This window comes from Prinia subflava, chromosome 4, assembly GCF_021018805.1.
Source record: "Prinia subflava isolate CZ2003 ecotype Zambia chromosome 4, Cam_Psub_1.2, whole genome shotgun sequence".
In the NCBI taxonomy this organism is placed as follows: domain Eukaryota; kingdom Metazoa; phylum Chordata; class Aves; order Passeriformes; family Cisticolidae; genus Prinia; species Prinia subflava.
In genome coordinates this window covers 73,210,494-73,226,673 of record NC_086250.1, presented here as the reverse complement: position 1 = coordinate 73,226,673, position 16,180 = coordinate 73,210,494, and the positions used below count along the sequence as shown (strand labels likewise).

The 16,180-nt window shown below is 54.8% G+C and overlaps 1 protein-coding gene across 1 annotated transcript in view; it reads right to left on the bottom strand.

The window, feature by feature from the left end:
* The window catches only part of SHANK3 (SH3 and multiple ankyrin repeat domains 3), a 77,074-nt gene that overhangs the window by 58,887 nt on the left and 2,007 nt on the right, over positions 1-16,180 (bottom strand). The window contains exons 2-3 of the mRNA XM_063395013.1: positions 14,965-15,323; positions 6,783-6,865 (exon numbers count right to left, since the gene is read on the bottom strand). Of these exons, the coding sequence (XP_063251083.1) occupies positions 6,783-6,865; positions 14,965-15,323 (442 nt within the window). The remainder of the gene's footprint in view (positions 1-6,782; positions 6,866-14,964; positions 15,324-16,180) is intronic.

The following is a 16,180-nucleotide window of genomic DNA, read 5'->3' as shown; positions in this document are numbered from 1 at the left end:
TCAGGAGCTGACGGAGCCCAGATCCGCGAGGTGACCCTGGTGACGTCCTTCCAGCACCATTCCCGACGTTCCCCTCCCTTCCCGCCAAATCCCGCCCTCCCATTCCGCCCGGATCCAAGACTTTTCCTCCTTTCTCCGCTTTCCCCCCTCATTTTAGGCGGGATTTTTCCACTCGGGTGCGGATCACACCCCGGGAACCTTTCCCTGCCACCCCTCCAAGTGCTGAAGCTTCTCAGCTGCTTCCCACCAACGGCTTTCCACGATTTCTGCCTTTCCCGGGAGAGGTGGCAAACGCCTGACAGCTCATCCCTATTTTTAGCCATTCCAACGGAATATCGGAGCGCTCTCCAAACCCCTCAGGATCCTTCCAGGATTTCATCTCCCGCCATCCCGGGCTGCTCCAAGAGTCCGACCCGGCCTCGGACGCTTCCAGGGGCAGCCACGGATTTTTTGGGATAAATTTCATGGGGCGAATCCCACGGATCCCACCGCACCCTGTGCCGATCCATCCCCTGCGTTATCCGTGTGTCATTCCAGGCACTTTTCCAAGCGTTTCCCGTGGGCTGGGAGCCACCAGCCCACGGCAGGCGCACGTCGTGATCCAGGATTTGGGAAGCGCTGCCGGAGCCCGAAGGATTTGGCAAACGGGAAAACGCTCAGGAATTCGGAATTGTCTCCTTCTGGAATAATCCAGGAGGGACAAAGGGACACAGGGACACTTTCCATGATCCCAGGCTGCTCCAACCTTTCCTTGGACATTCCGGGGATGCAGGGGCAGCCACAGCTGCTCTGGCAATTCCATTCCAGGCAGGAATTCCTGCCCAAGATCCCATCCAGCCCTGCCCTCTGGCAGTGGGAGCCATTCCCTGTGTCCTGTCCCTCTGTCCCTTGTCCCCAGCCCCTCTGCAGCTCTCCCGGAGCCCCTCCAGGCCCTGGAATGTTCTGGAAGCTCTCCCTGGATGTCTCCCTTCTCCAGGGGAACATTCCCAGTTTTCCAGAGGGAAGATCCCTTCTCAACCTCTTCTCATCCTCATGGCCTCCTCTGGATCTGCTCCAGGATTTCCACGTCCTCCTGGTGTTCGGAGCTGCCCTGGTTCTGGAATCTTGGAATGGTTTTGGGTGGGAAAAGACCCAAATCCCACCCAATTCCAAGTCTTGGACACTTCCCACTATCCCAGGGTGCTCCAAGACCTGTCCTGGCCTTGGGAATTTTTATCCCAGGTTTTCCAGCCCCTGGGGATGGAGAAGGAAGAGGAGAAGGATATCCCTGCTCCCAGCAAATCCTGGGAATCCCAAACCTCTCCCAGCTCAGCCATTCCCAAAACCAGTTTGGGACCAAACCATCCCAACCCGATCCAGGGAACGCTCCAGGTATGGAAATCCTGGAAAATCCATCTCTAAAGGCCCCCCCAGGGAGGAAATCCCACAGGAAGAGTCTCCTGTCCAATGGGAGAACCAAACCAAAACGTTGGGAATTAAATCCAGGGAGTTCCCACTGGGAATGAGGGGAATTCCCTGACCAGGAGGTTCAGCCTTTCCCACCAAAACTCCGGACTCGGAATTCCAGTAAGCACCATTGGAATTCCCTGAGGAGCCACCACGGCTCTGGATTGGGAATTGGGAATTCCTGGGCTTACATTCCCACAATTCCCAGCTGGAATTCCAGAGCCAGCTGTGGGAGGAGTCCCGGCAGAGCTGGGTCACCAGGAAGGCCTGGGAGCACCAGAATCCATCCTGGAGGGATCAAAATCCATCCTGGAGGGAAAAAAATCCATCCTGGAGGGAAAAAAATCCATCCTGGAGGGACCAAATCCCATCCTGGAGGGACCAAAATCCATCAAGAGGGACCAAATCCCATCCTGGAGGGACCAAATCCATCCTGGAGGGAAAAAAATCCCTGGATGGATTTTTTCACCAAATCCCATCCACGGTGACAAAATTCCATCCTGGAAGCACTAAATTCCATCCTGGAGACACCAAATCCTAACGTGGGGAATCAAATTCCATCCTGAGAAACCAAATCCCATCAAGGGGGACCAAATCCCATCCTGGGGATCAGATCCCATCCTGGAGACACCAAATCCATCCTGGAGAACCAAATCCCATCCAGAGGGACAAAATTCCATCCTGGAGACACCAAATCCCATCCTGAGAAACCAAATCCCATCAAGGAGCACCAAAATCTATCCTGGAGAGACCAAATCCCATCCTGGGGACACCAAATCCATCCTGGAGAACCAAATCCCAGCCAGGAGGACCAAATTCCATCCTGGAAGCACCAAATCCCATCTTGGTCAGCCCTGGAGTGTTTGGGCAGTTGGAGCAGATCCCCATCCCATGGATCCCAAAAAGTTCCGAGCTCAGGGAATTCCCAAAGGATTCTCCAGTGCCAGAGATGGTGGAAAACTTTGGGAATTCCCAAAGGATCCATTAATCCAACAGATCCCGGCAGTTCTGAGCTCAGGGAATTCCCAAAAAATCCTCCAATCCTCAAAGGATCCCAGCAAGCTCTGAGCTCAGGGAATTCCCAAAGGATCCATTGATCCAACAGATCCTGGCAGTTTCGAGCTCAGGGAATTCCCAAAGGATCCACTGATCCAAGCTCAGGGAATTCCCAAAGGATCCCTTGATTCCACACATCCCAGCAAGCTCCGAGCTCAGGGAATTCCCAAAGGATCCATTGATCCAACAGCTCCCGGCAGTTCCGAGCTCAGGGAATTCCCACCTGGAATATCCAAGCCCCAGCCCAGCTCCAGGCCGTTCCCTCTCCTCCTTTCCCTTGGGATCGGCTCCTTCTGGATGGGCTCCACAGGGAGGAATCCTCCTGGGAATTTCGGGAATAACCCGGTTCTCTCCAGCCAAACCAAGGGAAGCTCATCCCATCCAGCAAAATCTTGGAATTGTTCCCTTAATGTGGATTTCAGGGCAGATCCTCGTTATCCACCCGACCACGAATTCATGGAAGGGGCTGGGTGGGAAGGGACCTCAACGCTCATCCCATCCCATTCCATGATGGAATTCCGTGATCCCAGCTGCTCCAAGCTGGCCTCGGGCAATTCCAGGGATCCAGGGAGAGCCACGGATTCCCTGGGAATTCCCAAAGGGTTGGATCTGGGGAAAGCCCAGCTCTGAGAGCTGCGGGGACTGGGATAAACAGGAATAACTCAGATCCCTGGGATGGGATGGGATGGGATGGGATGGGATGGGATGGGATGGGATGGGATGGGATGGGATGGGATGGGATGGGATCCATGGGATCCATGGGATGGGATCCATGGGATCCATGGGATGGGATCCATGGGATGGGATGGGATCCATGGGATGGGATCCATGGGATGGGATGGGATCCATGGAATGGGATCCATGGAATGGGATCCATGGAATGGGATCCATGGGATCCATGGGATGGGATCCATGGGATGGGATGGGATGGGATCCATGGGATGGGATGGGATGGGATCCATGGGATGTTCCCCTCGGGAATTGGGAAGAGCCGGAGCTGGGATGGGCTGGGAAGGAGCCCAGGGTGGGCAGAGCCTTTTCCCCGGAAGCGCTCCCAGGAATGGGCACGGAATGGGAAAATTCCAGGGAGGAATTTGCAGCAGGAAGAGCAAATTCCTTCCAGGATCATCCCCGGATCCACCTCCCTCCGGGAGCTCCAGCCCGGCCTTTTCCAGCCCCTTTTCCCTCTTTTCCCCACAGGCCTGGAGAGGTTTTCCAGGAAAACCCAAAGGCAGCAGTGGTGACATGGACGGGACCAATGCCCAGCCTAAAATCCATGGAATCCCAGCCTAAAATCCATGGAATCCCAGCCTAAAATCCATGGAACACCGGGATGAGGGGCTGGGAAAGGGGGGGATTCCAAGCCACTTCCCTAATTTGGGAATGCTGCTCCAGACAGAGCATTCCCAGACTCCAGATCTTTCATGCCAGGATCCCTCTGCATCTGTGTCCCGCAGAATTCCCGAATCCCACAGAATTCCCGAATCCCACAGAATTCCCGAATCCCACAGAGCCACGCGCCCGCTCCAAGCCTTCCCTCAGCCTCAGCACAAGCAGGGAAACCGGGAATGGCAGGAGAGCCAGGAAGGGAAAAAAAAGTGGGAAAAAAGCAGGGAACGGGATGGAACTTCCTGGTTTTTCCAACACAAAAGCTGCAGGATTGATCCTGGAAAAATAAAAAACTCCATGGATGCCATTTTGAGCCCTGAAGTTTCCCTTGGGGTTCCACGGATGGAAAATCCGTAGGGAATGGGAGCAAAATTCCCACTGGGATGAAAACCTTGGGAGAAGGGAGGGAACACCGGGGATCTCCAGGAATTCCGCTGGAAAATCCCGCTCCGGCCTGGAGCTGCAGCCGCACGTGGTGGGCTCTCTGCTCCCGGGAATGCCGGGGGTGGAGAGGTCTCTCCATCCCGAGCTTTTCCCGCCTCCCCTTCCCTAAATCCATAGCAACATTCCCAAAATCTCCCAGGGATTCTTTTCTCCTCAAAAAAAAAAAAAAAAAAGGTGGAATTCCGACCAAAGGAGCCAAAGGAAACTCCCAGGAAAGATCCCGGCCCTGGGAGAACCTCGGGATGAGGTGGGAATGAGCTCCGGGGTGGGAGCAGCTGGAAAAGCTCTCCCGGTTTTTCCTGGGGATCCCAAAAACCCCTCAGCTCTCCCCGGCCAAAATCCAGGGAAAAGCTCCAGGAATTCCAACCCCAAAAAGGCACGGCTGGGGCTGGGCAGGGGCCGTTCGTTCCCACAGGGAAGAGGAGCGAAAATTCCCCAAAATTCCAAATCCACTGCAAAACCCCGCGGAAAGTGGGAAAGGAAAAGAGGGAATGAGGGAAGAAAATCCCTCTGGAGCCTCCCTGGATTGTTGGGAACGGGGCTCCAGAGCCAGGCAAGGGCCGTTCGTCCCTCTGGGAGGCAAAGTGAGAATTCCCAGGAATTCCAGGCACCGTCCACACCAAAACCTTCCCGAAATTCCCGGAGAGCAGGACACGGCACAGAACGGAGAAATCCAGGGAAGAAAATCCCTTTGGAGCCCCCCAGGGTTGCCGGGAATGAGAATCCCAGGTTGTTCATTCTCCCTGGGAAAAGGAGCCACAATTCCCAAAAAAATTCCAAGCCACCACCAGCACCAAAACAGCCTAAAATTCCAAGAGAGCCACGATGGCAGCAGAACATGGCACAGATCCAGGGAAGAAAATCCCTTCGGAGCCCCTCCAGATTGCCGGGAATTAGAATCCCAAGCTGAGCAGGAGCTGTTCATTCCCTCAGGGAAAAGGAGCCACGATTCCCAAAAATTCCAAGCCACCACCAGCACCAAACCCTCCCAAAATTCCATGAGAGCCACAATGGCAGGCGGACACGGCACAAAACCAGAGAAATCCAGGGAATAAAATCCCTTTGGAGCCCCCCAGGGCTGCCAGGAATGAGAATCCCGAGCCATTCATCCCTCAGGGAAAAGAAGCCACAATTCCCAAAAATTCCAAGCCACCACCAGCACCAAAAAGCATCAAAAAGCCCCAAAATTCCAAGACAGCCACAATAGCAGCAGGACACAGCTCAGAACCAGGGAATAAAATCCCTTTGGAGCCCCCCAGGATTTCCAGGAATGAGGATCCCAAGCTGAGCAGGGGCTGTTCATTCCCTCAGGGAGAAGGAGCCACAATTCCCAAAAAATCCAAGCCACCAAAAACCACTAAAATTCCAAGAGAGTGACGATGGAGGACATGGCACTGAACCCGAGAAATCCAGGGAGTAAAATCCCTTTGGAACCCCCCAGGGCTGCCGGGAATGAGAATCCAGGGCTGTTCATCCCTCAGCAAAAAGGAGCCACAATTCCCAAAAAATTCCAAGCCACCACCAGCAGCACCAGCATCAAAACCTTCCAAAATCCCAATCCACAACCCCAGACCACGACACTGAACCGGAGAAATCCAGGGAAGAAAATCCCTTTGGAGCCTCCCAGGATTGCCGGGAATGAGAATCCCGGGTTGTTCATTCTCCCTGGGAAAAGGAGCCACAATTCCCAAAAATTCCAAGCCACCACCAGCACCAAAAAGCATCAAAAAGCCCTAAAATTCCAAGACAGCCACAACAGCAGCAGGACACAGCTCAGAACCAGGGAATAAAATCCCTTTGGAGCCCCCCAGGATTGTCGGGAATGGGGTTCCGGAGCCGAGCAGGGGCTGTTCATTCCCTCAGGGAGAAGGAGCCACAATTCCCAAAAATCCCAAGCCACCAGCAGCACCAAACCCTCCCAAAATTCCGAGAGAGCCACGATGGCAGCAGAACACGGCACTGAACCGGAGAAATCCAGGGAAGAAAATCCCTTCGGAGCCCCCCAGGATTGTTGGGAATGGGGCTCCGGAGCCGAGCAGGGGCTGTTCATTCCCTGAGGGGAAAGGAGTGAAAATTCCCCAAAAATTCCAAGCCACCACCAGCACCAAAAACCACTAAAATTCCAAGAGAGCGACGAGGGAGGACACGGCACTGAACCGGAGAAATCCAGGGAAGAAAATCCCTTTGGAGCCCCCCAGGATTGTTGGGAATGGGGTTCTGGAGCCGAGCAGGGGCTGTTCATTCCCTCAGGGAGAAGGAGCCACAATTCCCAAAAATCCCAAGCCACCCCCTCCCCAAACCCCCAAACCCCCGACCCCACTCCCTGACCCGATCCCCCCCTCCCAGCGCCGCCTCTCCCAGCCGCGCTTCCCGGGAAAACGACCCAAAACCCCCCCAAAAATTCCCAAAAAAACCCCGGAATAAGGGAGGGAGAATCCCGGTCTCACCTTTGGCCCCTCGCAGGACGAAGCCGAAGCCCTCATGCTCCCGCTTCTGCAGCACGGCCGTCTTCTCCTCGATGATGTAGTCACTGGGCAGGAAAGAGCACAAGAGAACGATGCCAGGGTTAGAGCGCAGCACCATCGCTGTCACCGGCCGCGGGTGGCCCCTGTCACCGGCCGGGGGTGGCCCTTGTCACCAGCCGGGGGTGGCCCTTGTCACCAGCCGGGGGTGGCCCTTGTCACCAGGAGACCTCTTCGCATCCAGCCTTTCATCGTCTCTGCGGGGATCGGCTTCCCCTCCCTTCCTCTTTCTTTCTTTCTTTCTCTCTCTCTTTTTATTTTTTTTCTTTTTTTCCTGGGTTTTTTTTTCTCCTGGATTTTTTTTCTCCTGGATTTTTTTTTCTCCTGGATTTCTTTTTTTTTTTTCTTTTTTTCCCGGTTTTTTTCTCTTTTTTTGCGTCCGAAGTCACACCAAAAAAAAAAAAATCACGGAAGCGACTCGGCCTCGGCGTGGAGGAAGAAAAAGGAGGAGGAGGGAATTAAAAAATATAATTTTATATATATATATAAAAATCTTGGCGTTCCCCGCTGCCCAGCCGGCCCCCGGCAGTCACCTGCAGAGGAATGCAGGGATTCGGAGCGCTCGGCTCGCGGGAATGCAGGGAGACGGAGCCCACGCAGGAATTCCGGGAATTTCGGGAGCCGGAGCTTCGCCCTTTAAACGCGGAGCCCCGTCGGGAATGGTCTCTTCTCGCCGCACCTCCCCGGAGCGGGAAGATGAAGAATCCCGGGATTCGGGATGGAGGCGTGCTGGCTGCGGGCCGGGTGGGAGCGGGCTCGCGCTAAATCCTCATCCCGCCGGGTTTGAGCCCAAAAATCGGCCCCGGCTCGGGCGTTGCTAAGTGACGGATTGCCGGGAGCGGGGGGGACGCATCCTTGGGAAAAGCCGGGAATGATCCAGCGGCGGATGGATGGATGGATGGATGGACGGAGGGATGGAGGGAGGGAGGGACGGAGCCCCCTCCCCAAAGGGGCTCCGGCGGCGGCGGGAGGGGCAGGCGGAGCCCTCCCCGCAGAGCCGCAGGGCTGACATCAGAGCCGGGAAAAACCGGGAACGGGCCGGGAACGGACCGGGAATGGGCTGGGAATGGGAAGGGAATGGGGCAGGGAATGGGCAGAGAACGGGCCGGGAACGGACCGGGAATGGGCTGGGAATGGGCTGGCTACGGACAGGGAATGGGCAGGGAATGGCGCAGGGAATGGGGCAGGGAATGGGCCGGGAATGGGCTGGGAATGGGAAGGGAATGGGGCAGGGAATGGGCAGAGAACGGGCCGGGAACGGACCGGGAATGGGCTGGGAATGGGCTGGCTACGGACAGGGAATGGGCAGGGAATGGCGCAGGGAATGGGGCAGGGAATGGGGCAGGGAATGGGCCGGGAATGGGGCAGGGAATGGGGCAGGGAATGGGCTGGGAATGGAGCAGGAAACGGGCAGGGAATGGGGCAGGGAATGGGGCAGGGAATGGGGTAGGGAATGGGGCCGGGAATGGGGCCGGGAATGGGCCGGGAATGGGGCAGGGAATGGGGCAGGGAATGGGACAGGGAACGGGGCAGGGAATGGGCAGGGAATGGGGCAGGGAATGGGGCAGGGAATGGGGCAGGGAATGGGGCAGGGAATGGGGCCGGGAATGGGGCCGGGAATGGGGCAGGGAATGGGCTGGGAATGGGGCAGGGAATGGGGCAGGGAACGGGGCAGGGAACGGGGCAGGGAATGGGTCTGGGAATGGGGCAGGGAATGGGGCAGGGAATGGGGCAGGGAATGGGGCAGGGAATGGGGCCGGGAATGGGGCAGGGAATGGGCAGGGAATGGGCTGGGAATGGGCAGGGAATGGGGCAGGGAATGGGGCAGGGAATGGGCTGGGAATGGGCAGGGAATGGGGCAGGGAATGGGGCAGGGAATGGGGCAGGGAATGGGGCAGGGAATGGGGCAGGGAACGGGGCAGGGAATGGGCCGGGAATGGGCTGGGAATGGGCAGGGAATGGGGCAGGGAATGGGCAGAGAACGGGCCGGGAACGGACCGGGAATGGGCTGGGAATGGGCTGGCTACGGACAGGGAATGGGCAGGGAATGGGGCAGGGAATGGGGCAGGGAATGGGGCCGGGAATGGGGCCGGGAACGGGCAGGGAATGGGGCCGGGAATGGGGCAGGGAAGGGCATGATTTGGAATGATTGGGAATGATTTGGAATAGGCTAGGGGGATGGGAACAATGGGAGGGATGGAAAGATGGGGAATGGTTTGGAATAGAGGACAATGGGATGGGAACAATGGGAGGGATGGAGAGGGATGAGGAAGAATTGGGAATATTGGAGAGGGACGGGGAGAGATGGGAACAGTGGGAGTGATGGGGAGGGATGGGGAGAGATCGGGAATGACTGGGAATACTGGAGAGGGGTGGATAAGGAGGGATGGAGAGGGATGAGGAGAGCTGGGGAATGATGGGGAATGATTGGGAATGATTTGGAATGATTGGGAATATGGGAGAGGGATAGGGAGGGATGGAGAGGGATGGGATTGATGGGGAGGGATGGGAGAGAGAGGGAAAGCTGGAAAAATGGGAATGGTGGGGAGGGATGGGGAAGGACTGGGAGGGGCAGGAAGAGATGGGGAACGGTGGGAATGGTGGGGAGGGATGGGAACATTGGGAATGTTGGGGAACCTTGGGGAGGGATGGGAACAACGGGATCAGTGGGAGTGCTGGGAATGTTGGGAGGTGTTGGGGAATGTTGAGGAGCGATGGGAATGACGGGAATGACGGGAATGAAGGGAATGACGGAGAGCAATGAGAAGAGATGGGGAACAATGGGAATGATGGAGATGATGGGAACAACAGGAAATGATGGGAATGAGGGGGGAAGATGGGAATGATGGAATGATGGGGAGCAACAGGAAGAGATGGGGAACAACGGGAATGATGGGAATGATGGGAACAATGGGAATGAGGGGAATGATGGGAACAATGGGAACAACGGGAATGATGGGAGTGATGGGACAATGGGAATGATGGGAATGATGGGAACGATGGGAACAACGGGAAAGATGGAAATGATGGGAATGAGAGGACAATGGGAATGATGGGAACGACGGGAATGATGGGAATGATAGGAACGATGGGACAATGGGAATGTTGGGAATAAGAGGAATAATGGGACCGATGGGAATGATGGGAATGATGGAAATGATGGGAATGATGGGAATGAGGGGAATGAGGGGAATGAGGGGAATGAGGGGAAGAGATGGAAAACAATGGGAAGAATTGGGAAGAGAAGGGGAACAACGGGAACGATGAGGAGCGATGGGAAGAGATGGAAAACCCTGGGAATGTTGGGAAGGAGTTGACGGGAGGGGTGGGGAGCACCGGCGGCACCGGAACACCCGGAAGTGGCAGCGGGAATTCCCCTTGGATCCATTCCCAAGGGACCGGAATTCCAAGGGGAGTGAGGGGCCAGGCTGGGCCTCACCAGCGCCTCCAGAGGGAAAACCTCAGAGCACCGGGAATACCGGGAGGGTACGGAATCCTGATGGGAACACCGGGAATACTGGGAGGGAATGGATCCATGCCAGGAACACCTTGGACATCCTGGATCACCTGGAACACCGGCAAGGAATGGATCCCTGCTGGGAAAACCTTGGATTTCCTGGATGACCGGGAGGGAATGGATCCCTGCCAGAAAAACTCCGGAGCGGCTCCTGCTCCTCCTTTGAGGGATTCCTGATCCCAAAGGAAATCTGGGAATGGTGGGAATCCCATCCCAGGGGAGTTTTGCTGTCTCCAATCCAGATTTATCCCAAAATTCCAGGGAATTCCTTTGGGAATCCATTCCAGAGGGAAACAACTCCCAATCCCAGAGCATTCTCCCGTTTGCCGAACCCTTCCGGCTCTGGCGGCGCTTCCCAAATCCTGGACTGTGCGCCCACTGCGGGATCCCAGCTCCTGGAATTTGGGGTGGGATTCACAGAATCACAGGAAAAGCTGGAAAGGCTCCGGGCTGGAGCAGCATCATTCCATGGAAACGGGAATGGGGAGGGAGGGGAGGAAAACACTTCCTGGAAAAATTTCTCTGGAATCCCATGGGGTGCATTCCCGAGCCTCTGGAATTGTCTGGGAGCAGCTTTTGGGATCAGTTCCCTCTTTCAAGGAGCGTGAGGAATTTCCTGGAATGGTTGAGGTGGGAAGGGGCTGAAAGCTCCCGGAATTCCATCCCATTCCATGATCCCAGGGTGCTCCAACCTCACCTTGGAACATTCCAGGGATCCAGGGGGATCTGTGATCCCGTCCCTTGGACAGAACAGCTTGGGAAAGCCTCACTTCCATGGAAAACTGGAATTTTTTTCCATTTTTTTCTTTTTTCTTCCCATTTTTTTCAATTTTTTTCCATGGAACTCTGGCCTGAGGAGCCCTGAGGTGCTGCTCCCATTCCATGGGGAAGAGAGCAGGGCCAGGTGGGATTTGGGAAGGAATTCCAGGCTGGGCCGGAATTCCAAGGGTTGGGATTGGGATTTCAGCTCCATTCCCACCCAACCCATTCCAGGATTCTCCCATGGAATTTCCATCTCAGTGCATTCCCAGCCCTGGAGGCGTCCAAGGAATTCCTGGAATTCCAGGAATTGGCCCAGCTTGGCCTCGGTGATCTTTTCCCACCTCCGGAATTCCGTGGATTTCAGGATTTCTCCAGCCGAAACTCCAGCTCTCCTTGAGGAACCCAAAAATTCCCAGGGACTGGAATCCCTCCCCAGCCATTCCAACATTTTCCTGGGAAGCTGGGACATCTTCCAATGCTTTTCCCACGGGAAGAACCAAGCGATTCCGTGAAAACCGAATTCGCTTCCCGATTTCCCGCTTTTCTTTCAGAACCCCAGGTTAGAAAAGGGATCCAGGACCATTCCCGCCATCCCTGGAATTCTTCCAGGTGTCTCCAGGGCGGCCTTTTCCTGCTTTTCCCCAAACGTTGGGAATGTGGGTGGAGCGTTACCTCGGCGGGATCGGCGTCACCGGGAGCGTGGGCGGCTCCAGGTGCGGATCCGGAGCCTCGGGAAGGGAAGGGGAGCGTGGGAGCCGGGATGAGTCACGGCCCCGCTGATTCCCGCCGATCCCGGAATTCTAAAAGGAGCTGGAATCGCCGGGGGCGGTGCGGAGACCGACGCCCACCTTTAACTCCTGGCATTCCACGGGGATGCAGAATTCCCAGGATTCCGGCTCCTGTTCCCGGCTTCCCGCTTGGCCTCAGGCACCAAAGGGTGTGATGGTGGTGGCTTCTCCAGGAATTCCTTTTCCAGTCCTTTTCCATGGGTTTTCCAGAGTTTTGCCTGATCCAAGCCTGACCTTTAACTCCTGACATTCCACAGGGACAGGGAAAATTCCAGATCCCGTTCCCAATCCTATTCCAGATCTCATTCCTGATCCCATTCCACGTCCCATTCCCAATCCCATTCCAGATCCCATTCCTGGACCACTCCAGGTTTTCCACTCGGCCTCAGGCACCAAAGGGTGGGATGGTGGCGGCTTCTCCAGGAATTCCTTTTCCAGTCCTTTTCCATGGGTTTTCCAGAGTTTTGCCCGATCCAAACCTGACCTTTAACCCCTGGTGTTCCACAGTGACGGAAAATTCCAGGTCCCATTCCCAATCCTACTCCAGATCTCATTCCTGATCCTTTTCAAGATCCCATTCCTGATCCAACTCCAGCTCCTATTCCAGGCCCATTCCAGGTCCCATTCCTAATCCCATTCCAGGTTTTCTGCTCAGCCTTGGGCACCAAAGGCTGGGATGGTGGCGGCTTCTCCAGGAATTCCTTTTCCAATCTTTTTCCATGGGTTTTCCATGGGTTTTCCAGAGTTCTCCTTGATCCAATGCCCACCTTTAGCTCCCAGCATTCCACAGGGAGAGGGAAAATTCCAGGCTTATTCCCGGTCCCATTCCCAGTGGAATTCCAGTGGAAACTCCACCCCTTTGGATGGGGAAATTCCAGCCTTGGAAACATGGGAAGGGATTCCCAGATTTCCAGAGGAATGGGAGAAGAGGGAACAATCCACAGGCCCAGGAATTACAGGGAAATTCAAGGAAAACTTTTCCCATTGGAAACTCAGCTCCCTTTGCCCGTGGAATTTCCAGCCTTGGAAGCATGGGCAGGAATTCCCAGATTTCCCAGCTCCAGGAAATTCCACAATTCCCTAATTCCGATGCCCATTATTCTGCAATCCACTCATTCCAACCGCTGTCATTCCGTAATTTTCTGTCCCCACACATTTTTCCAGCCCCGGCATTCCAGGATGGAGAACTCCCCTTTCCCCCCTCCGTGTTTTCCAGGTTTTCCCTCTTTTCCAGCGGCTCCGCTGAAATCCCTCTCCCTAATCCCCGACACAAATCCGGGATTGGCTCCCGCTCCTGATTTTTCCCCTTCCCAGCTGCTCCTGCCTTTAATTCCTGATTAATTTGGATTAATCCCTCCCTTTAATCCCAAAGGCAATTCCCGACGGGATTTCTCTTCCGAATAGAGCTGAGCTCGGATTTGTCCCCTCCAGGTGAACTCCTCCGAGCTTCATCCTCTTTTTCCTACTCCCAGATTTTGGGAATGACCGGAATTTTGGGAGCATCCAGCACATCCTGGCTCCGGAGCGGGATTTCCTGATTCCAAAGGAAATCTGGGAATGGTGGGAATCCCATCCCGGGGGAGTTTTACCATCTCCAATCCGGATTTATCCCGAAATTCCTGGCGTGTCCCATCATTCCAAAGCACTCCATGATTGGGAATTCCGAAACTTCCCTGGAAAAAGGGAGAACTTCCCCATCCCAAAGAAAGCAGCTGCTGATCCTTCAGGGAATTCCAGAGCTCTGGGACATTCCCGAATCCAGCCATTCCCATTCCCAAATCCACCAGGAAAAGCCACAATCCAGGAATGTCCCTGTGTTGTCCCACATTCCCAAACTTCTCCAGAACCTTGGATCAGCCAATGGAAAATGAGCCGGGAATGTAGAACATTCCCAAACTTCTCTGGAATGTTGGATCCTCCGCTGGGATGGGACCCAGGAATGGGAAACATTCCCAAACTTCTCCAGAACGTTGGATCCTCCACTGGGAAATGAGGGAGGAATGGGAAACATTCCCAGAATTTTCCAGAACATCGGATTCTCCACTGGGATACAAGCTGAGAAAGGGAGAACATTCCCAAACTTCTCCAGAACCTTGGATTCTCCACTGGGACACAAACATTCCAAGACTTTGGATCCTCCACTGGGACATGAACCAGGAATGGAAACATTCCCAGAATTCTCCAGAAGTTTGGATTCTCCATTGGAACATGAGCCAAGAATGGGAGCACATTCCCAAACATCTCCAGAACCTTGGATCCTCCACTGGGACATGAACCAGGAATGGAAACATTCCCAGACTTTGGACTCTCCCATGCGACAGGAACCAGGAATGGCAGCACATTCCCAGAATTTTCCAGGATGTTGGATTCTCCCCTGGGAAATGAGGCAGGAATGGGAAACATTCCCAAACTTTGGGTTTTCCAATGGGACAGGAACCTGGAATGGGAGCACATTCCCAAACTTCTCCAGAACCTTGGATCCTCCACTGGGAAATGAGCTGGGAATGGGAAATATTCCCAAACTTCTCCAGGACTTTGGATTTTCCCCTGGGAAAGGAGGCAGAAATGGGAAACATTCCCAAACTTCTCTGGAATGTTGGATCCTCCACTGGGACAGGAGCCAGGGGTGTGAAACATTCCCAGAATTCTCCAGAACTTTGGATCTTCCCCTGGGAAATGAGGCAGGAATGGGAAACATTCCCAAACTTTGGGTTCTCCCATGGGACAGGAGCCTGGAATGGGAGCACATTCCCAAACTTCTCCAGAACCTCGGAACCTCCACTGAAACACCAACCAGGAATGTGGAAAATTCCCAGACTTTTCCAGAACCTTGGCTCACCCGTTGGAACACGAGCCAGGAATGGGAAACATTCCCAGAATTCCCCAAACCCTGGGATCCTGCCCAGGCCCTGGAATTCCTCGCACCGCCCAAAACTCCTGGAAAAATCCCCTTCCCGTGGAATTCCAAATCTCCGTGGGGAAAAGGGCGGAGATCCCCGCAGGAAGGAGAATTCCCGGAATTCCGGGAGCGGCTCCTTACCTGTGGGAGGTGAAGTTGTCGTAGGAGCCGACGGTGTAGTGCCGGAAAAGCCGCTTGGTCCGGTCTTCCCTGGTTTCTGTGGGAAAAAATCCACATCCCGAATCATTCCCGGCTTTTCCCACCTTCCCAAGGGATCCACAAACCCTGGGAATTCCATTCCAGGCAGGAATTGCCCCGTGCGGGGTGGGGTGAGAGGCCCATGTGTGGCCGAGGAATTCCTGGGAATGTCGGAGCCCTTCTTGGAAATCATCCGGGGGGGGGAAATTCCGGCAAAATTCCTGGCTGGAATGAGAGAGGGGACTCGGCCCTGTGGAAAAGCCGGATCCTGCATTCCTGCCCTGCTCCCGCCCTTTTCCTGCCTATCCCTCCGATGGATGGGAAGAGCTGGGAATGCTCCTGGGAATTCTGTGCTGTCCTGGAGAGCAGCGGATCCCCGGGAATGCCGGGATTAGAGGAAAACTGGGAATGAGGGAGACGCTGGCAGAATTCCCGAGGGAGCGGCCACATTCCCGCTCTGCTTCCAAAGCTTTTCCCGCCTCGGGATGGACGGGAGGAGCTGGAAATGATCCCTCCGAAGTTTTCCAGCTCTTTCCCAACTCCGGGAAAATCCTGACTGCTCCGAGGGGTTCCCGCCTCTGATTCCAGAGGGAAATTCCAAGGAAAATGAGGAGCCCGGGAAGATCCCGCTCGGCACCAGGAGGCGGCAGCAGGGAGCAGATCCAGGAACGATTCCCGGAGGGAATGAGGCTGGGAAAGGTCTGAAAAATCGGGATAGGCGGGGCTGGATGTGCCCGAGAAAAGTTGGGAGATGCGGAAATGTGGGAAGGGTGGGAAAAGGGGGAAAATGGGAGGTAAAAAAGTGGGGGAAAAAAAAAGTGGGAAAAAAAAGTGGGGGAAAAAAAGTGGGAAAAAAAAGTTGGGAAAAAAAAGTGGGGAAAAAAAAGTGGGGAAAAAAAAGTGGGGAAAAAAAAAGTGGGAAAAAAAAGTGGGGAAAGGAAAGGAAAGGAAAGGAAAGGAAAGGAAAGGAAAGGAAAGGAAAGGAAAGGAAAGGAAAGGAAAGAAAGGAAAGGGAAAGGAAAGGAAAGGAAGGAAAGGAAAGGAAAGGAAAGGAAGAGGAAAGGAAAGGAAAGGAAAGGAAAGGAAAGGAAAGGAAAGGAAAGGAAAGGAAAGGAAAGGAAAGGAAAGGAAAGGAAAGGAAAGGAAAGGAAAGGAAAGG